Raw genomic sequence first — 21799 nt, forward strand, 5'->3', positions numbered from 1 at the left:
ATACGGCATTGAGAAGCAGGAATTGGGACATTGTGGATTTCTTTCTTCCATATGTAAGCGAAAATTACAAACAAAAAATACATGTCCAGATAAGGTGCAGCACAAAGAAGCCTGTGCATTTGGTGCTTGTTTAACCCTCCCTCCACGCCAAGTGGAGACGCCAAGGGTTCCAGCTGTGCGTTTTGTTGCTTCTCAGTCGGAAACGGAAGAAAAAAAGCGATTGTAGATGACCAAACTGTATTTGCACTGTCAGAATACAAATGCAAGAGTGAAGAAAAAAAAAAAAAAGATAATACACTATTCCTAGTATGTATGTCAACCTGTCAGCTGCCAGCAGGCTGAAAGTCTTCAGTTTATGTTGAATGCCGTGGGAAATTTTTTTATTGTCTACATCTTTCTAATAAACTGTCTAAGACTCATATTTAATTTCTGTATGTCTGTCTGCAGTTTCTCTGTGTACAGCTGGTGGAGATTCATCTTTTTTTTGTTTTGCTGTTCAGCTGTGGCCTCCCTCTTTTTTTAGCTATGCTGGTTGTGTGATGCTCGATTGAAACTGCTATCTTATAAATGCATTGTGTGTGTGTGTGTGTATGTATGTGTATATATATATATATATATATATATATATATATACATAATTTATTTATCAAGTTTGACATATACAAACTGTATATAAGGAGATACCTATCACATCTTTGTCAGTCTTTTTTGCTGCTTTTTGCAAAATGTGCAATTTCTTAACCAATTATACCACCTGATGATCGCAGCCAAGTGTGCTAGATAGTATATACACACACTCACATTTTTCGTTCAAGAGCACACTGACTTGTTGGCCCCTGTCTACCTTTCGGTGGGTGCAGTGCTTACTGTGTGTATAGTGGCACCTAGTGGGTAATATCTGCCCAGTTCCTTGTTTCACAGAGGAAGCAATGATGTAAGTTCCCAAAGCTTTCCATGTGAGAACAAGGGTCTGCCATGAAGTTTAAATGTTCTTTCTCTGTCTCTTAAATCCCAGACTATAAAAATAAATAAATTGGGTTTCAAATTGAGTCACCTTGGTAGAGGGTGTTTTGTGTGTGTGTGTGAGTTGTCAGACACTGCAGGTGTCCTGTATGATTTTTCCTTCACGTTCACACACTGTTCCCTTCCAACATATCCCTTATATAAGCCCAGAGTGAGTGAGTGAGAGAGAGATGTAATCACTTATTTCAAAGAATAAAGTCAAACTGCTGAATAAACAACACTGAATTTTGTTGAAATCAGTCATGCAGGCTTTAGTGAGGCTTTTCACCCAACAGCCAGCACATTTTCATGGATGGGTGTCTGGTGGAAATGGACGGAGGGCAGCCCCAGAGATAGCTGTCTGTATGATGTCTCTCTCACAGCTGCTGCTGCAGAGATGCCAGTTACACCACACCCCTCCTGCTGATTGATGTTAGACGAACAGATGGACAGGAAGTTACCTGTACACACCCTGTGTACCAATGCAGGCTGACATCTTGGAAGCCATTGTTGTGGATTTAATATTATTATCAATAATAGTAGTAGGCTGACTTGAGCAATGAGCAGCAGTGAAGATATGTGAAGGTGTTTTTCTGGAATGTTTTTGTACTATTTCATAATAAAGGGACGGTTTAAAATCAAACATCAAAAATCAAACAATTACTTATTCATCGAAAATAGTGTTAAACGTAATATGTTAAACGGTTCAGCAGATTACAGCTTGTGAAAATAATCTATATATATTTATCTAGTGTTATTTTGAATTTATGTAATAATTTGTCATTCCCATCAAATACAACAATGTTTGCGTATTGCTTGTTATTATTTGTGGGGGTGGTGGTTATATAATTTATTATGCTTGTAAATTCTAGAATGCTTCCTGACACCAAGATAAAATTCCATTACGAGAGCGCTGTGTTCTAGTCGTCTTTGATTCGCCTTATTATTATTAATAACTATTATTAATTATGATTATTAATATTATTATTCTGACTAATTAAATTGCTAGAAGCAGTGTCTCCCGTCCTCCTCTCCGGGATCAGGCTGGGGAGTGTGGGACGAGTACAGCACAAATGAGTGACGTCACCGCACTGTCCCGGCGCCGCTCAACACCTGCTCGGGAATAAACAAGAGGCAAGGGGTCGGACGCCGCGGACGGGGCAAGAGAAAAACACAGAGAGGAGAGAGGACCTTCATTCATTTACAGCAGCAACACTACTTTAAAAAAAAAAGAAAAGTATCGTTTTGATCAACCGTGTGGACGACCCAGTTGGATCTGTTTTGAAGGTAAGCCTGTTTATTTTCATTTATTTTTTGCTCCTGTAATACCGCCGCACGCCTGCGTTTGGCGAGGCACCTCCTTATCTAATTTCCCAACGTTTTTTTCTTTTTTTAATTGAAATCCATTTTGTTTCGTTTCGTCCCCCTGTGTGTGTCCGGAGCTTCCTCTGCCGGCCCTGCGCCTGCGACAGCATTTCCTGCTGCGTCCCCTGGCTGTCCGCTGGGTCCTAAAGACCACCACAAACCGGCTGCACACGGCGATATTTGTCATTCCTCGTCACTAGGCTGCGGGGGCACCTCACTCTAAGAAAGAGCAGCAACAGTATAAGATGTGTTGTTTTATACTTTGAGAGAAAAATTAGGAGAAAAAATAATATTTAGTGAATATATACATATATAGAGATAATTATTAATAAAAACCCGCCTGCTGCCGTTAAGCTCTGTGATCCTGCAGTTCTGAGTAGAAGACGAAGCATGTCCCTAAAAACCAGCAGAAAGATGTCTAAACTGGACAAATTATTCAATCAGCTGTAGCTGTTTCAAGGTTTCCCCCCAGGTCTGAAGCAGGTGATGCTTGAAAAAGACTGTAAACCGGTCAGCCTGGCTGGACAGTGGGTTTGCCTCCAGGACTGGACATGAACAACATTAACCTCAAGTCCAGTCCAGTCCTGTCCAGTTTAGTGTAGTCCTGCCCACTCCAGTGCAGTGCAGTCCATTGTGGTAAAGGACAGCACAGTGCCCTACAGGGACTAGTTTTTAGTCCCACCTGAGTTCTCAGTGACTAAACGGAGACATTGAGCACTGTGCCCATGGTGTAAAGTGGCCGTTATACACACTCTGCCAGAGAAACGACCTCTCTCCTCTGTAGAAGACACGCTGTGGTGGTAGAGCAGCAAGACTGCCATGCACTGGTCCCCCAGCCAGATTGCACACCCCTATAGGGGCCTCCTGTAAAAGGGGGTGGAGGGAGACTTCCTCCTGCAGCTGCACAGTGATTGCATGGCTAAGGGGGTTAACCAAGATGAAAGGGCCCTGTTGGTGCAGCAATGGAGTCACTGACTGTCTGACAACAGAATCTCAGTTCACAGATCAATGTCCTGCCACTCAGCCCTGCTCTGTGGCCCCTGCCACTGCTCAGCCTTGGTAGGTTATTGGTAGTCTAGCACTGCTTGGGCTGTAGGGATGTCCCTGCTGCAGCACGGGGAGCACAGTGGATGTACACACTTAGAAAGGCACATGACGCGAGAGGTATCTGTCTACACTGTCCTGGCTGGGGAATGTAACAGGGTACCTGCTTCCTCTCCTTCTGGGACCTCAGTTAAAATAAATTGAGTCATCATGGAATCGCCACAGCAGGATTGCATACAGCCTCTGGGGCAATTCTGCCTTGTCAGAGGCGCTGTCCATACTAAAGTTGACCATGTTTAAAGCCCAGCCTCGGGGTATGTCTGGAGAGGACAGGGCCATGTTCTATACTGAGGCCCACTGTGATTGGTTTGGCTCTCAGACCATCACTGGCACCAGTACAGTGCACAGACATTTGTGAGGACAGGGGCACAAGCAAAAAAAGGGCACCCTGTCCAGGGTGGGGATGCTGCTGGGGGGGGGGGGGGGGGGGTTGGGGGTGAAGCTGCCAAAGTTGAGCTTTACCTGTGCACGTGCCTGACTGGCACAATAATTATCCATTAATCTATGTGTTTATTTATCTGTCTGTCTGTCTGCCTGCAATATATATGGTACCACCTCCCTATAGCATTGTCTGTTTATTTACATATCACAATTTCCAGCTTGTGTTGCCTTATAGCTCAGAGTTAACATGTATTAAAAGTTTTTTTTTCCATTTATCTATCCGTGCTACCCCACTACTTCCAAGTGATAAATATTCTTGAAATCTGTAGAAAATGTATTACAAATAAAAACTGAAATAGCTTGGTTGGATAAGTGTCCACCCACCTATAATAGTAAACCTACATTAGCTAAGATGTAAGCAAGCATCTTCAAAATCACACATGATATGATTAAGTGGCCTCCACATGTTAAAGTGTATCAATTCAGCAGTTCCTGTAGGTTCCCTCTGCTGGGTAGTGCAGTTCAAAACAAAGACTCAACCATGAGCACAGAAGACCTTTCAAAAGAACTCCAGGACACAGTTGTTGAAAGGCACAGATCAGGGGATGGGTTTAACAAAACATATCAAAGGCCTTGAATATCCCTAGGAGCACAGTCAAGATGATTATTAAGAAGTGGAAGGTGAATGGCACCACCAAGAACTTGCCTAGATCCGGCTGTCCCTCCAGGATGCCCCAACAAGAAGGAGACTGATCAGAGAGGATACCAAGAGTCCAGGAAGCCATATCTCAATCAAGCCCAGGAGATTGAAACACTCAGGAGTTTCCATAGCCGTGTGCCAAAAAGTTTTGTGGTCTGATGAAATTGAACTTTTTGGTCTGAATGCAAAGCATTCTGTTTGGTGCAAACCCAACACAGTGCATCACCCAAAGAACAACATCCCTACTGGGTGGCAGCATCATGTTATGGGGATGTTTCTTATCAGCAGGGACTGGGGCACAGGATAGAAGGGAAAATGAATGGAGCAAAGTACAGAAAAGTATTTGAGAAAAATGTGCTGCCTTCTGCAAGAAAGCTGAAACTGGGCTGGAAGTTCACTTTCCAGCATGACAACGACACTTAGCATACAGTCAACACTACACTGGAGTTTCTAAGGAACAAATAGGCAAATGTTTGAAACCAAATCAAATATTTATGGCATGATTTGAAGATTTCTCTCCATCATTGCTCCCCAAGGAACTTGACAGAGCTTGAATAGCTTTGTAAACAAGAATGGTAACATATTGCCAAATTTAGGTGTGCAAAATTGGTAGAGACCTATCCCAACAGACTCAGAGCTGTAACTGCTGCCAAAAATGTTTCCACTAAATATGAACTCAGGGATGTGAAGACCTATCCAATTATGATATTTCAGTTCTGTATTTTAAATTTGTTTTCACAATTAAAACATTATTCCCTTAATAGTGTGGAATAGGTTGTGTAGATAAGTGGAAAACAAATCCTAATTTAAATGCATGAAACTCTCAGGCATAGACACAACAAAATAAAAAAAGTTCAAGGGGGTGTTGACTTTCTGTAGGCACTGTAAATACAATGTTATATGTGTCGTCAGTGTGCATTTTTTTTTACGATTTTCGTACAATATTGTCCATTTAGGTTAAAACGCAAAGGAAACGGTACGGTTGTGTTTTGAGAGACACACATGAAGATTATAATCGCTTTCTGAAGTGGGGTTGTATTGTGGATTACACCGCAGGCAGAGTACAAACACACACACACATGCAGCGTGACTGCGGCGGCGCTAAGACCTGGGGGTTGGCTGTGCCTCCCGCAGTGTGTAAAGCACCATTCACTTCCTCTGTGGCTTCAGTTTCTTTCTTTTTCAATGATCATGGCTGCACTCAAACACACCAGCCATGTTTGCTCATTTGAGAGCTAAAGGTTAGCAATTACATGTTTGTTTTCCCCGTCTCCGCCACGCTCTGCAACTGTACCACACTTCCCACGGAGGCCCGAAGGCGCCGGTGCCTTCAGCGAGAAGACAGTATAAGGTCGGGATGTATTTTTAATGTCATTTTCGGGCGTGCAAACTTTTGGGATGTGTGTGTGTGTGTGTGTGTGTGTGTATGTGTGTATGTATGAGAGAGAGAGAGCGAGTGTGAGTGAGTGAGTGAGTGAGTGAGAGTGTGTGTGTGGATGTATAGTTGATGCTGCTGCTGGAAAATGTCTCCAGTGTGCGAACAACGCAAACAATGTGAGTTTATTTCACACCAGAGACGGAATCACTCCTCCTCGGAAATAAAAACGGCATCTTTAGGCCGGTGCTACCGAGGCAGCAGGGGGTGGGATTCGCTTCCCGTTTTATTTACCTTTAAACGCCGAAGGGGAAATGGAAATTGCGGTGGAAAAGTTTTGGGTTTCCTCACGGTTTTCAGAGAACCGAGTCGTGTTGTTGCAGCCGAGATTATTCTTTCCAGTCCCGAAAGTTTGAGAGTGATCTGAACCCCCTGGCCGCGGTGGTGTCGCTGTCTTAATGAGAGGAGGCCTGGTTGTTGTGAGAGGCCTGTATTGTTTCAGAGGACTGATGGACGGGCTGGATCGGTGAGCTTCGCCCTTTACAACGGCTTGTCCCGTTGCTGGATTGTGTGCTTGTGTTGCTGGATTGTGTTGTTGTGTGTGAGGGGGGGTTTAAAGTCCAGTATCCATTATTGGGAACTGTAACCCTGTGAGAGAAAAGGCCCCGGAGTCGGATCGACATGTTTCTGATTCGGATCCATTTCCCCACCACGCGCTGTTGTTGTTTTGTTCTCTTTTCGTCTTGTTTTCTTTTCTTTCCCCCAAGTTTTTCATCGGAGATCTCTCTCTGCAGGCGTGTGCTTTGTGGAAATGCAGACTTTGCTAGATCACCCGTGAACGTGTGCTGTTTTGGTTTAAACCCCGGACTTCGGGCATTTATTTTGTGTGGGAATATCTTATTCCCGTAAACTTAACGTGTTTACAGAGGCGGCCAAGCCATGGCGTTTTAACTCCGTATCTAGAAGGGACATTTGGGGACGGGGGGGTAGGGATAAAATAAGTTTACTTTCGTTTACAAGAGTCTGTTGTGAAATATAAATCCAAAGCGATATATATGCAGGCGGTGTGTGTACATGAATGTGCATCTTAAATTTAAAGGGGTCTTGTTTTCTGAGCGCATGGTCACGTGCAGTTCTCCACACCATAATTCTCCAAATCAACCTCGCGACAAAAATAAAACCTAAATGCAAACAAATATGGAGGGTTTGGAAAAATGAGAACTTAAAATGTATTCGCTCTGTGGGTACCTCATAGTATGTAAATTGTATTTATTTTATGCGGATGTTTTTAATATACAGTCATCCCCAATCGTTTTATTTTTGGTCCCCATATTGTTGACTAATTGCAGACCCCGTTGATGTTGTATTGTTGTCTGGCTCACGACACTGAATTTTGCGTTATTAACGGTGGGTGGGTAGGGAGTTGTGTAGCTGGATGCCTGGAGAACAGCTCCCCCGCTCGCCATCTCTGTCGGCTACTGCGACATTTTAACTGGAGTCGTGGAAGTGCGTGTTTTTGTGATGTCGTTCTGTGCTGTGATAGTGACCCGGCCCGCAGATGACCACGCCTGTCCTCCACACTGGCCAATGCTCGCGGCTCGGTGCGCTACAGTAAAGGATACCAAAACGGAGAGGAGGACATGCAACGAAAACATGAGGAGCATCTGCTCGGTTATATATATATATTTAGCGACAAGGAAATTATATGTATTTTTTAGCACAAGTTTGAATATATATATAAATTATACTCTTTATTTTGCAGTACATTTCAAAAGGCAAAACAAAAGCATTTGAATTATATTATTGCTTCTCTACCCCCCCACCCCGTTGCATTTTTATAAATGATTGGCATTTTGTTGTAGTTGTGCTCAGTTGCAAATCCCGTGGGTGATTCTTGAAGAGCCAGTGAAGCAAAAGCAGAAGCGCCTGCAATTCGGGAGGGAACCGAGACTCGCCGTGTCCCGGCGCTGTGGTCCGGTTCGGCGTCAGCGAGCTGCAGGGGCGGCTGTGCGCAGTGTGGAGGCCACGGAAAACCAAACGTGTTTATTTATCTTCGCTCAGCATTTCTGTGTATGCAAATGAATGCCACAAAAATAGTTAACGGGGTAATGTCCAGCACAATGCACTCCCACACGGCTGCTGCTCCCAGTACTGTCATAGAGCAGACTGCTATGTGCTAGGCAGCCTCTCTGCAGTGACCCCTAACCCACACGCTCTCGTATTGCGGCTTGTATATGGAAGGTGAGAAGCACAGAGGATCTCGCCATACCTGCTCCCGGGAGCCTGAAGGGTTAAGCTCAGAGCTGAGATAGCTAATGGGGTCTGTTGGCCATGGCAGGGTCTAGACTGGCAGTGTCCTAAAGAACTGGGGGCTCATACCCAGGTGCTGGAGGGGCAGCAGTGTCTGCAGTCCTAGGGGCAGCATGCTCTGTTACTTATACTCCCAAAGCTTAATTCATTTGGTATCAAATTGTATGAATTAGACATTCATTCAAAGGTCTCTTACAGGTGGCGGCTTTACTGGTACTGTACATTCATTGTCCGTAACACAATCTGCAGGCCTGCTTTTCAGCCATTCAATAAGCTGGTCAGTCATCGGGAGTCAGGTTTGTTGGCACAAAAGCAGCCAGAAGCTGCTGTGGCCCTCTTGTCAGCCTGCCTGGTGTGGCTGCTGTAGTTCCATGTGACCCTGCACTGCATGGTACTGCACTGCATGGTACAACACTGTGTGCAAACCACCACAAATGTAAAATGTTTCACATGTTCGCATGTTTGGATTTCACCAGCTGTTCGATCCTGAGCAGCTGCTCTCAGATCAGGATGAAATACGTGTGCAACTAAAATCCCAAACTTTTTAGTAACTGAGGAAATGCATTCTGTTCTCCTCAGGTGTGCACCCATGTTGATGCTCCCCTTGTTTATTATTAAACGTAGCATTTTTAAATTGATTGCATGGGTGAGGATTTATAAATATAAATTGATTTGGGTTGTTATACTTGTATGTCGTGTAGAGGTGGGATGGAGAGTCAGAGTCTCAATTCATGCTCGTCAGATCCTGTACCTCTAACTGAACTTGCTCCAACCTGCCTATAAATAAACAGAGGTGCCATTTCATCCCCCCCACTTGCTTGTGCATTACAGTGGCACACAGACACATTCAAATAAATGAAGCTCGAGGCGCATCGTCCCTGTCCCGCGAATTCCCCACTCACCCGAATTAATCCCTGTTTCTATTGCAGAGAATGGATGCCAATAACCATTTCAATTTTGGAGGCCACCCCAGCGTGCCGGCCGGCTCCGGGCTGAAGCTCTCCACCACGGACTCTCTCTACACTAACGGGTCCTCCCTCGGCTTCCCCCAGCAGGGGAAAAGTGAGTCCCGTCCCCCCCATTCTGCATCTGTCCATTCTGCCTACTGTCAAGACACTTGGGTATAGTTTGTTAGTTTCTGTTGTGAACTTGGTCACTCTTTTAGAATGGGATTGGCTGTGCTGCTGCAGAGTCACTGACTGCTCTTGTAACATGATACATGTATGATGGCTCTATCTGTGTAGCAGTGCCCACGCTGAGACAGATGCCGAGCTTTAGTAATGCAGCAATAGCAGAGCTCTCGCAGGCAGAGAGGTTAGTGGGATGGAGGAGGAAGCCCAGGAGAAGGGAGGGGGAAGGAAGCAGCATTGTGAAAGCCCTTCCTCACAGGCAGCTGCGTTATCACTGGAGTGTCTCGGCATTGCACTGCGCGCTTCTCACAAGCTGTGCAGTTGCTCCAGCCCTGCTTGTGTGTGTGTGCAGATAACACCTCGCTGCATCAAATTATTGCCTGTGATATTTTTAATTATACAAGATCTCTTGGGGGCAGAAAAAGTTTACATCAGTCCTTTCTGATGTGTATATATCTATCAATATTTCTATATATAGATTTCTATATTAGGTCTGTCCTGAATGGTCGTTTGTTACCTTCGAAGGTTCGTTGTTGCTAATTTGCATAATATACAGATGACTTCACAATATGTAGTAGTTTATACATTTAATCCAACTTTTTTCTAAAACCTGTAATTCATATAAATAAAATGCAACATCCCCTTGTAAGTGTTATTTTTACAAGCACACTGTTTATGGACAGGTATTTGTTTTTCATTGCTCACCTCCCAGTGAGCCCTTTACTCATATGTCCAATTATTGGAACTGACTTAAGGTAATTTTCTATATTTAGAAGTTAAAAAATAGTGAGAGAAATAATACACAACAATGCACAACATCATAATCAAACATTTTAGAGAAAAATAAAAAACAAAACATTTTGAGACTATGGCTTATATTCATCAAGGTTTTAACACCAATTTGCTGTTTCTGATGATTTTCCTAACATGAATAAAAGTACAAATAATTTTTTTTTTTGGTGGTGTGTGGTCTTCTGTGCATTTAGCAAATTAATACCAAACAGATGGTTTTTGAGACATTTTAAGTTTTCATGTATATTGTGCAACACTTTGCTGTCAGGATGGCAGAGTGGTCCACCTACATGTTGGTGGTTAGGGCTCTTTTTCAGAAGAAAAATTCAGTGTAAGCCTATATTTTGTTTTATACTTATCATACCATGGCATGTTTCTTAAATCTTTCACACTTGTACAGTAAGCATTAACTGCAGTTTAAAGTAACTCCTATGGTTTAAAGTAATGGTCTCCTCCTATGCCTGCTGACATGACCGTGGCAATTAAGGGGCTTTTTATGACTGTTTTGTACTTTGTTATATCCAGCAACTTTTAAGTAATGGGAATTATACAAATCAAATGTTTTAATTTAGATAGGCTATGAGGGACATCACAAGTGTAATTCTCTTAACTTTAAAAAAAAAAAAAAAAAGAAACCCTCACATTTGGGAAAACGTCCGAAGTTCTGCTTACCGACTTTTTTCCCCAGTTTTTAAAACATCTGTCCCGCATAGCCCTGCTGAGGCATGTTGTAATTTCACTCTCTCTCCCTCTCCCTCAGATCTGAACGGTGACTTGAATGTGAACGGTATCACTACTGTAATCGGGACCAGTGCCTCTGGCTCCTCCGCCTACTCGATGATGAGCAACCACCACCACCACCACCAGCAGGGCAGCCTGGGCTTCGACTACCTGTGGGGACAGCCTCAATATGGACCAGCCATGGGTGCAGGCCCTGGCACTAACCTGCACCACAAGCAGGGTGCTGGCGGGGTGATGCAGCTGGCCCAACAACAGCAGCAGCAGCAACAACAACAACAGCAGCAGCAGGCCCACTTCCAAGGGCATGGGCAATACCAGCTGAATGGGAGTGCGGCGGCGTCCCGGCAGGCTCCCGTCTCTGCACCCCCCAACGTCACCCTCCGAGCCCCCCCTTACTGGAGTGGTAGCAGTCCCAGTCAGCAGCAGCAGCCAACACCGCAGCAGCAGGGAGGTTCCCAAATAGGCCTGAACTACAACTCCCACAGCATGTTCACTGGATACCAGAGCCAGCTGCACACGCCCCTGGCCACCCCCCAGCACCTCTCGCACCAGCACACCCCCCAGCAGCCGCAGCACCACCATCCGCAGCAGCAGCAGCAGCAGCAGCAGCAGCAGCAGCAGCATTATGGCATGGTGGCCAATGGCATGCCCTACTACACTGTTTCACAGCCCCAGCCTCCCGCCCAGACCTACACCCCCCCCACCCCGCAGACCTACACCCCCCCCCATGGCAGCCCCCAGCACCTGAACGTGGGCCGGGGCGGCAGCCCCCTCCCCATTGCCTCTGCAGCCCCGCCACCCGCCCCCGTGGCGGTCCCAGTCATGCCCACCGTGAGCCGCACTGCTGAGAATGGAGCCACAGCCACTGCTGCCTCCGCCACCCACAGCCTGGACAGCTCTGCCGGGCTCTGCGCCGCCCTGCCCTCCGTCATGTCAGGTGAGCAGCAATCAATTGATTTTGATAAAATAATCCATCATTTATTAGGGATAGCCCTTCAAATGGCGTGTTCGTTAGCTGGTGCCTAGCACGTTGGCCCAAAAACAGACCTAGGGTGGCAGAGACGGGAATATGTGGCAGCACTACAGGGGGCGTGTTGTCTTGGCAACAGCCCAGTGCAGCTGCAGTTGCCCACAGAGCTGTGTAGGTTGTGCCTGACTTCCTCCCGGGGAGTCGTGGGGTCGCATGTTTCCTGAGGTGCTAAGGGGTTGTAAATCTCGGTTACTTTTGCTTCCTGAGGTTTCTCTTTGGGGTAGGGCCCAGAGCACAGAGATACACAGCCCTCCAACCCCCCCCCCCTCCCCTCCCCTCCCCTCCCCTCCCCTCCCCTCCCCATACCGACCTGTTCTTAGAAGTCTCTCGGCAAAGTATAGTGGCATCTGTCGGTTCAGAGGAGACGTGATCTCTGTTGAAGTTGTGAAGCATTGGTGTCTAGCCCGTCCTAGCGCTCTGCTCTACTATCTTCTCTTCCTCTTTTTCTTTAACACTTCTCTCTGGTCTCCTCTATCCGCAGGTCACCTGAGTGACGTTTACAAGGATCTGAGCAGCAGCTACAATGGGATGGAGACGGTGGGGGCGGCCCCCACCCCTCCGGCCAAGGCAGAGACGTTCGCCCCCAATACGCCCCCCCCAGTTTCCACTCCGGTCCCAGTCCCAATCCCCATGCAGCGCCTCAGTGAGCAGTGCCAACGGTCTGCCCCCCAGGATGGGCACAGAGTGAAGGGGGGTGCCGTAGGGGATGCCATTGCTGTGGAGATGGTCACTCGGCGAGAACTGACCCCTGCCTCACAGTTAGGCCCCTCCCTGCAGGCTGGGCTGCGCCAACCCTCACCCAGGACAGACGCCAGCCAGGCAGGGGGGGAGACCCTGACAGACCCTCTGATTGGAGGTCGTTCAGTGGACAAGTCTTCACTGATTGGTGGGTCGGCTGATGAGCTGTCAATAGCCAGTGAATCGGGGAGTGGGACTCTGGTTGATGGGGAAGGTGACGGCAGAGGAAGTGCTGGGGCTCAGGAGGAGGAAGAGGAAGAGCAGGGGAACACCTTGACCTTCCCATCACTGATGGAGGAGGCTTGCAGCCAAGATGAGGAGGAGGAGGAGGAAAGGTCATGCCTAGTTGAAACACTCCAGGACACCACCCCGCCACCCGCCCCCGAGGGCTCGACAGACTCCAGCTGTTCTGTGGGCTCATCTTTGGGGGCACCCTCTCTGCAGCGTGAGCCCTGCAGTGTGGAGGCCGGGTCCCCCCAGGGTGGAGCTGGTGGCTCCTCGGCCCCATCTCTGGATGGCAGCAATAGCCCATGCAGGAACTCTGTCACCCACAGCGTCTCCCCCCCCTCCCTGCAGGCTGTCTCTCCGGCCCATGCCACGCAGAACCAGGGCTCACTCAGGATCGACACCTCGCAGACAGCCCCCTCACTGACCTCCGTCCACTCCTCGTCCTCTAAAGGTGAGTGACTGGCCTGCCTCGGCTCTGCTTACGGTTCAGTCTCAAATCTGCAGCCTGCAGCGGTTTCCTTTGGCCTGTATTTAACCTGATTTAACCACGGTGCACAGCGGCAGTCGCAGGCCGCAATGTGCATGTGACCCCAGCACTCTGTCATGGGGTTCATGAACTACGTCGGCACACTGATTACTGTTCGCTGCCAAACAATGCATCACTTTCGGAGCTTTGACACACAACTCCAAACATTACATTAGCAGACCCCCATATCCAGGGTGACTTAAAATTGTTACAATATCACCCATTTATACAGCTGGGTACAGCAGCAGTGTCCCCCACCTGGGATTTGAACCCACAACCCTCTGTTCAGTCCAGAGGCCTAACCACTACTCCACAGTGCTGCCCACCTGCACTGCAATTAGCTTCAGACTGAAGGTGTGAAAGGCCCCTCAGATTCTGTTCTTCCTCCAAATACTGGGGACTGCAGTTCTCAATTACAGTTGATCTGCCCACAGCACACACTATTTTCCACAGCTCAGAATAATACACACATGATGTATAAATGTGTGTTTGCATATACATTTTATGTATTCAGTGTGCCGGGAGCTGACTGTCAGGGGGAGGGGGGTGTACAGTGGCACAGTTTGGCATCAGCTGGAGCTGCAGATTTAACAGTGGGGAATGTCACGGGGGATGATGTCATTAAATCCTCTGTCCCATCTGTTGTGGAGCTAGGGGGGAGTGAGTCGTGGTCACTGTGTTCACCCTCACATTCAACTCAGGGCAACACCCTGGCAGTAGCTTGCAGCAGACCAGGGAATGTTCTCCTCTTGTCTCTCCTTCACACTCCCTTATTCAGAATCTGTGGACTACACCTTCTCACTCATGTCTCTCTCTCTGCCTCCATCACGGCAGACTCGGACAGCGAGGAGGAGCTGGGCAGTGGCGGTTCGCCTGTAGCCGTGGTGAAATCGGATGTGGTGGGCTCCCCCAGGGCGCAGCAGATTGAGGACAGTGACTCTGAGAATGAAGCGGACCATGACATCGCTGCACCTTCCATGGTTGCTGTTGCCACTGATGACGAATCCTCTGCCCTGGACCGCTGGGATTCTCCTCCCTCCCCCACCCACGGTAAGACCACCCTACCTCCTTTAGGTCAGAGGTCAAACGCCTTTATGATTGGGAGGTAGTGTACGGGCTATGTGGTGCTAGTGTGCCAGACTCTTCAACACGGCCCTGGCCCTGCCCTTTTTTTTTTTTTTAAGTCTATATGCATAAGTTGAAATAAGTATAAAAGCATCTGCAAATAGATTTATACACTGCTGGACTGCACACCAGTTGTGCAGTGCCCTTATAAATCAGCATCTGCCCTCTCTACGGAAACCTGAATTTCAGGTCCTGAAGCGTATGAGGGTGTTCTGCAGTCTCACTCAGTGTTTCTCCCTTGGGTCTGCAGATTCTCAGGATTCCCAGATTTCCCTGAATGCATCCACATGTGGAGGAGCAGACACTGTGGAGCTTGAGGAGGATGAGGAGAGGGAAGGAGAGGAGGAGTACAAGGAGAGGGAAGGAGAGGGAGAATGCAAAATACTTGACAACTCTGATCAGGAATCCCTAGCCCAGGTGTCCGTCAAACCCTTTCCACAGCCTGTCCCCTCCCCCTGTCCCACACCTCCACCATTGAAAGAGGAAGAGGAAGAGGAGGAGGAAGAGGATGAAACCAGTGCCCCGCCCAATGGTAATCCACCTCTCAAACAGTCACCTTGGGAACCCATTCCGGTTTTCAGATCAACCAGCTGGTTATTTGATTAACTGAAAATTATAATCTAGGAGCCCATTGTACCATTGTCCTGCAGTGTGGCAGTTGGTGTGTGTAAATGCCCCTGACAGTTTCCAGGCATTAGAATGGTTACAGGAGCACTATTGGTATTTAGCCTATTTATTTCCATTGCAATAAAGCTCAGATTTAGTTTTTCGTCCCTTTACCATAGGGGAGGGAGAGTGTTGGGCGGTGCAAAGGGGTGCTGTGGAGACGGCTGCATCGGTGCTCTGTTTAGTCACTCATTGTCGATCTTTTTTTTGTGTTTTTCTTCTCTCTGATTCCATGTCTCCTGTAGGTGAGGTCCAGAGGAGGAGGATTGCCACTGAGGAGCAGGTTCGCTTTCCTCTGCTGAATGGGTAACGTCACATACATTCATATGTTCTATAATGCATGTTCTCATTTGGTTTTGTTCGTCTGTGTGTTTAATCCTGACTGTGTTGGCTCTCTCCGGCCTGTAGGTGGAAGAGGGAGATCCGGATCAGGAGGAATGAGAACCGTCTGAAGGGCGAGACCTGGTACTACAGCCCCTGTGGCAAGAGGATGAAGCAATTCCCCGAAGTCATTAAGGTGAATCCCCTCGGCACTCTAGGCATCCGTGTGCAGCACAGGAAAGACATTCAGCACATAGAACGGGATGCAGCTTCACATACAGACTTGTGTAAAAGGCGTTTCAATGCACAGACTCGTTTTCACATTTCTTCTATTCCCAGCTTATCTGTGTTTGCAAGATTTTATCTCTTGGGGGAGCCATTAGGAAGCAATTAAATAATGTAGGCCCAATTAAAGCAGTGAAGGCAATGCAGTGGAACAGAGCAGAGTGTGAGTGGGGGTGTGCAACAGTATAGTTGTGCCTGCGGTCTGTTTACTTGTTGTCTTTTGCGTCACAGTACCTGAACAAGCACAAGAGCTCAGCCGTGACCCGCGAGCATTTCAGCTTCAGCCCCCGCATGCCAGTGGGTGACTTCTTCGAGGAACGGGACACTGCGGAGGTGATTGATGGGTCCGCAGTCCACCACACACACCCTCCGTGGCCTACCACGTGCAGCTAAACCCAGTAAATCTCTCCCCTCTCTCTCTATCTATCTCAGGGTGTGCAGTGGTTCCAGCTGGCTGATGAAGAGGTGCCCTCCATGATCATGGCAATCACGGGCAAGCGCGGCCGCCCCCCCAACCCCGACCGCGAGAAGCCTAGGCCCCGACCCCGGCCACGGCCTCGCCCCCGTGAGAAGGGGGCGTGCCGGCGTCGCCCAGGGAGGCCCCCTAAGTTAGATATGGTTGACCTGCTGAGCAAAGTGGATGCCCGGCTGCTCAAGAAACTGGAGGCACAAGGTGAGTTGGTCGGTGTGTGTTTTGATGGGTTTTGCTTTATTGTGTTGGGAAATGTGCTTTTTTTTTTTTTTTTTCTCCCCCCAAATGGAGAGGGTTTTTATATCGGAAATGCATAAGTCCGGTCAGGCCCCCTGGTCGACCCCATTCTTTTTGTCCCAGTCGTCGGCATCTAACCTCGAGGCTTTGAAGTAACTAAGTGACTTCTCTTCCTCACAGAAACTCTCAGTGAGGAAGACAAGGAGAAGCTGAACAAAATCAAGAAGAAAATGAAGAGAAAGGTAGTCCTTTATGGTTTTATTTTTAGTAGTATATGCGCCTGAAATCACATTCTTCTTCGACTGTCATTAAATATTGGGAAACTTGGGTAGAACTGCCCAGGTCTTTGACGAAATGTGTGTGCCGTGCAGATCCATCTGAAAAGTGCCAATGTCGTTAACAGTATGCAAGACACTGAAATCTTTCATTTTTATTTTTTCCAGGCCAGGAACAAAAGGAAGCAAGACGCCAAGGATAAGAAGATGAAGCAGGAGAAAAGGAAAGCGAAGGTGTGGAGAGCAACAGTGGCCTGCTTTATATCTTTATACCTGTTTTTATTTATTTTATCTACTGTGATCTGTCATATAGCCCATCACTGTACTGGTGGAACTAGAGCGATGGTGATCTGGTCTGGCCTGTCCAGCACCTCCCAGTTGCGTTCTCTTCAGCGCACTGATTGATCGACTCTTAATGGCTTGATTTTGATTCTGTTGCCGAAGATCAGTTAACAAACAGTTCGATGATGGGTATGGAGGTTTAGGTGGCGTTGAAGTGTTTTAAGAGCTCAGGATTAATAGCTGGGTGGGCAATTTAAGTGTGAAACGCTCAACTGTAATGAGTCACAGAAGGGAATCTCACTCAAGCAGTTTCAAACACCAGTCAGTATCCTGGGAAGATGAGACCAGGTGCTAAAAGACTGCCTGTGCTTATTCTTCTCTCTCACCTCTCTCCGGCAGCTGGAGAAGGCCAAAGAGAAGAAGGAGGCGAGTGCCACATCCGAGCCAGCCGAGCCCAAGAAACGACAGCGCCGGGGGAAGAAGGATGAGGTGGCGGAGGCAGTAGCGGCAGCAGTGGCGGCTGTGGTGGCGGAGGCAGAGGAGAAGAAGGGGGGAAAGGAGAAAGTGGAGAGGCAGAAGAGGAGGAGGACGACAGCTGGGGGTGCTAGAGGCAAGGCCAAGGCCCAGGCCCTGGCAGCAGCAGCCCAGGCTGAAGCGGCAGCCCAGGCAGAGATGGCCCGCAGGCTGGCGGAGAAGAGAGCGCAGGCCCAGAGGCGGCAGGAGGAGAGGAGGAGGCAGCAGCTCATCCTGGAGGAGCTAAAGAAGCCCACTGAGGACATGTGCATCACAGACCACCAGGTCAGAACTGGGCTGAGCTTTGGGATGCATGGGGGTGGAGGTTTGGAGGCGTGATAGTAATGCAGTTTAACTAGTTGATCTAAACCTTTTAACTTTAAGACGCACTCTAATTCTCCTCTCTTTCCTTTCTGCAGCCCTTGCCAGAATTTGCCCGTATCACGGGCCTGGTTCTGTCAGGCCAGGCATTCTCACACTGCCTGATGGTGGTGGAGTTCCTGCACAGCTACGGCAAGGTGCTGGGCCTGGAGGTGCCCCGGGACGTGCCCAGCCTGGCCTGCCTGCAGGAGGGGCTGTTGTGCGTGGGGGACAGCCAAGGTGAGGTCCAGGACCTGTTGGTGAGACTGGTGCAGGCCGCACTGCATGACCCCGGCCTCCCGCAGTACTACCAGGTCAGTTCACAGGCCGTATTGTTGATAGTGATGGTTCTGTGTACACGTCTTTTGTAATTATTTTGTGCATGGTAGTATGAAATACCCCGCCCCCTCCACGGAGTTGTTAAAGAGATTGATTATAGATAGATGGATGGATAGAGAGAATTGCACTATAGTAGCGCTTTTCCACCGACATGGTGCCGGAGCTGGTGCTCGGCCTGGAACCAGGTCAACTTTTTGTGAACTGGCCTGCATTTCCATCGGTTTGGGAACCGAAGGCTTGCGTCACTGGATGTGGGCTTTCCCAAGAACGGGATATAAGTCGAAAAACATGGCAATAATAATCCCCATAGGCGATTACGTCTTTGAAACCCTATTTAATCATCAAAATTAAACTCATTCAGCGTCATTCTTCGAGATCACATGTAGTCAAGCAGAAACGAAAATACAGCTATACGAATATGATAAGATAACTCGGCCTTTTATTTGATTATAAGCTGACCCAAAATAATAAGTGTTTTCCCCTCATTCCTTCATTATGAGGATGTTAAGATGCTACATGGAATTCAAATGCTAGATTAATTTCACATTCATAATCACAATCATAAAATACAGCCTATATAAAACATTAAATTGAACACTATTTATCCTTCCCTTGTTCATAGGAAATTGTCCACAGGTGTTAACACTGAGGTTTATACATTAAGGGATTTACACTGATTTGCTATTTCAGACACTTTTACTCTATTGAATAAAATAAGTTAGTTAACATGCATTTGTCACCACACACAGTTAATTATGAGTATACTTTGTATGAGTGTATACATATTCATTCATTTTGTTGCGTATTTCTGCTTTTATTCTTGTTTAAAAAACAATGAGTATAGGCTAGCCTGCTTGTTTTGGGGTATTTGCGGCGCAGTTGTGGGCAAATCAATAAACTGTCGGACGATCTCAGGTGATGTTAATGCTATCGTGGTTTGATGGGAAGTTCTGCTTATTGATGAAGTCTGTGATGGTCCCAAATCACTGTTGCATTGTCCCTGTTGCCAGACACTGCAACAATGCTCTTCTGTTTTGAAAGTCGACCTGGATAAGGGCATCTGCTAAGAAATGCATAATAATAAATTGTCAGCACTCTGCAGGCATGTGATTTCTCGCTCTGCTGCGAGTTTAGTACTTCTGCACGGCAGTGATTGTGCAATTGTTGATATACAGCAGCAACAACAATGTAAATTTGTTTCTTCATGTGTTTAAATTAAATTTTTAGGATGCAAGAATTTCATGTACATTGTGATTATCAATCTGTATATGCATGTGTAGTTAAAGTTGCGCTCATCAGCACAGAAGTTATTGTGTATTTAATGTAAAATGTATGTTTTGTGTAATTTGCCCTGAGCTAAGAAAATGAATTTATTCAAAAATAAATGCAAACCAAACAAGGACACATGATTCGTAGGGGGCACTGAATTTGGCGTAACACCTAATTTCTGCGAGTCGGGGAAGAAACTGCCCAGTTAAGAACCAGTTAATGACCAGTTCATTAACAAACGATATTCAATTTCTGTCCAATCTATATCGGCACATTAACACTCCATCATAACATTGGTGTAACGTGTCTTTCCTTTCATGGAAGGTGAGCTCAGTCATCTTCTCATTGCTGCCATTTGACAACTCCTAACTAGTTAGTGGACCTCGTGAGACCATATTGCTACTAAAGTGTCTGAGAGCTGATTTGCTGCTGATTTTAGCTATTTTTTAATCAAAACTCTCCTCACTTCTCACATCTCTTGCTTGTATTTTAAAAATGGGGGTTGAACTCCAGCAAATAACTTTTTGTGGTGACGACTTTACCCCGCCCTCCGGCCCCTGATGTCACGGGTTCCTTGGTTCCAGACCAGCAAGGTTTTGGTGCCGGCAAAAGCGGCTCCGTGCCGGCCGGCAACCAGCTCTGACCCAGCAAGGGCACCATGTCAGTGGAAAAGTGCTGTAGGACAGTAACTCTCTGCAGGGGAGATGGATAATTGCCCATGGTAGCGCTGTGATATGCTGGGTTGTAAAGTGTTTTCCTGTCCCACAGTCTGTGAAGGTGCTGGGGGAGAAGGTGACAGACCTGGAGCTGACCCGCAGCAGTGTGTCGGAGGCGCTGCGCGTGTTCCTGGACTCGTATGGGTTTGAGCCGGAGCTGTGCGACGTCCTGCGCACCCAGCCCTTCCAGGCCCTGTCCCCCGACAGCAAGGCCGCTGTGCTCGCCTTCCTCGTCAATGAGCTCAATGGCAGCAACATCGTCATCAGGTGAGTCCGTCCGTCCGTCCCCTCCCTGTGTGTGGGTCCCTTGTCTTTTTGTGTGCATGTTATCTTCCAGAAACTTTATAAAATAAGATGTATATTTTTTTCTATAGTGTTTTTGAATGAATAATGAATTGAAACTGTCATTCCAGTGAGATTGACAATACTCTTGAGAATATGGCTACCTACAGGAAGAACAAGTGGATCATCGAAGGGAAGCTGCGCAGGTAAAGATGTTCTTGACTTTCTCTTCACTGGTTGCTACTGGGGAGAACCGAACGCCAAGGCCCATCTGCTCCCCAGCTGTGCTGACACCCTAGATGAGTGCGCAGTGGTTTAATACATTTTCTTTTCCTCCGCCCCCCCACCAAGGCTGAAGGCTGCCCTTGCCCGCAAGACGGGGCGCTCAGAGGGGGAGCTGTGTGCGGAGGAGCGTCGGCGCAGCGCCCGTGTGGCTGAGGAGGAGAGCCTGAGTCTGGAGGAGGCCACGCCGCCAGGGAGAGGCAGCCGGCGCGCTCGCAAGGAGGAGCCCAAGCTCAGTGAGGTACTGCGTGCCTCTGTGCATCTGTCACCCCATAACATTACAGATTATGCATTATAATTCATAATACTTGAGTTGATTTACTATTTTATCCAAGAGTCTTAATACAATACATTGGTTATATTGCAATTATTATTCAGGGTGGACGTTTAAGAGCTCAGCTGAAACGCAGACCAGCTAGGGGGTCGCCAACACACGGGGCAGTCCTCCCTCCAGAGCCAGGCTGTGGGACCACTGCTCTAATCACTTCCTGTTGCCCCTACCTGACTCTTGTTTCTCCTTCCCCCAGGGTGAGAGCCCCTCCACAGCCAGTGTCCCGGAGCTGGAGAGACAGATTGATAAGCTTACCAAGGTCAGTCTGCAGACACAGGCAGGGCCAAGTGGCCAGCAGGGTGACTATGCTCTGTGCCTTGTCTGGCACATCAGGCCTGTTTCAGTTTGTTTATATTTGATTGAATTAATGTAATGTATGAGTGATGCAGGGGTGTGAAGTCGACTTTATTTTTATGTGACTAAAGTTAAACGCTTCTTTCTCCCTCCCCTCTCTACAGCGTCAGGTGTTTTTTCGAAAGAAGCTGCTGCAGTGCTCCCAGTCCCTGAGGGCCGTGTCTCTGGGTCAGGACCGGTACCGGCGCCGGTACTGGGTCCTGCCACATGTCGGGGGGGTGCTGGTGGAGGGGCCTGAGGAGATCCAAGGTGAGGGAGAGATTCCTGG

General features: G+C 47.7%; 1 protein-coding gene across 3 annotated transcripts in view; it reads left to right on the top strand.

The window, feature by feature from the left end:
• Positions 1-2094: 2094 nt before the first annotated feature.
• Positions 2095-21799, top strand: part of baz2a (bromodomain adjacent to zinc finger domain, 2A) — a 32649-nt gene continuing 12944 nt past the window's right edge. Inside the window, exons 1-19 of one of the 3 annotated variants that reach the window (XM_066708603.1) lie at positions 2095-2289; positions 9167-9299; positions 10920-11837; positions 12412-13347; positions 14257-14472; positions 14798-15079; positions 15459-15519; positions 15622-15730; positions 16051-16152; positions 16252-16492; positions 16709-16770; positions 16972-17037; positions 17485-17883; positions 18018-18272; positions 20335-20549; positions 20696-20770; positions 20916-21087; positions 21374-21436; positions 21636-21780. In XM_066708603.1, the coding sequence (XP_066564700.1) occupies positions 9170-9299; positions 10920-11837; positions 12412-13347; positions 14257-14472; positions 14798-15079; positions 15459-15519; positions 15622-15730; positions 16051-16152; positions 16252-16492; positions 16709-16770; positions 16972-17037; positions 17485-17883; positions 18018-18272; positions 20335-20549; positions 20696-20770; positions 20916-21087; positions 21374-21436; positions 21636-21780 (4447 nt within the window). In that variant the 5' untranslated portion in view covers positions 2095-2289; positions 9167-9169. Of the gene's footprint in view, positions 2290-5698; positions 5904-6019; positions 6107-9166; positions 9300-10919; positions 11838-12411; positions 13348-14256; positions 14473-14797; positions 15080-15458; positions 15520-15621; positions 15731-16050; positions 16153-16251; positions 16493-16708; positions 16771-16971; positions 17038-17484; positions 17884-18017; positions 18273-20334; positions 20550-20695; positions 20771-20915; positions 21088-21373; positions 21437-21635; positions 21781-21799 lie in introns of those variants that run through there. The other 2 variants (XM_066708602.1, XM_066708604.1) reach the window with 2 other exon arrangements.

This window comes from Amia ocellicauda, chromosome 7, assembly GCF_036373705.1.
Source record: "Amia ocellicauda isolate fAmiCal2 chromosome 7, fAmiCal2.hap1, whole genome shotgun sequence".
In the NCBI taxonomy this organism is placed as follows: Eukaryota; Metazoa; Chordata; class Actinopteri; order Amiiformes; family Amiidae; genus Amia; species Amia ocellicauda.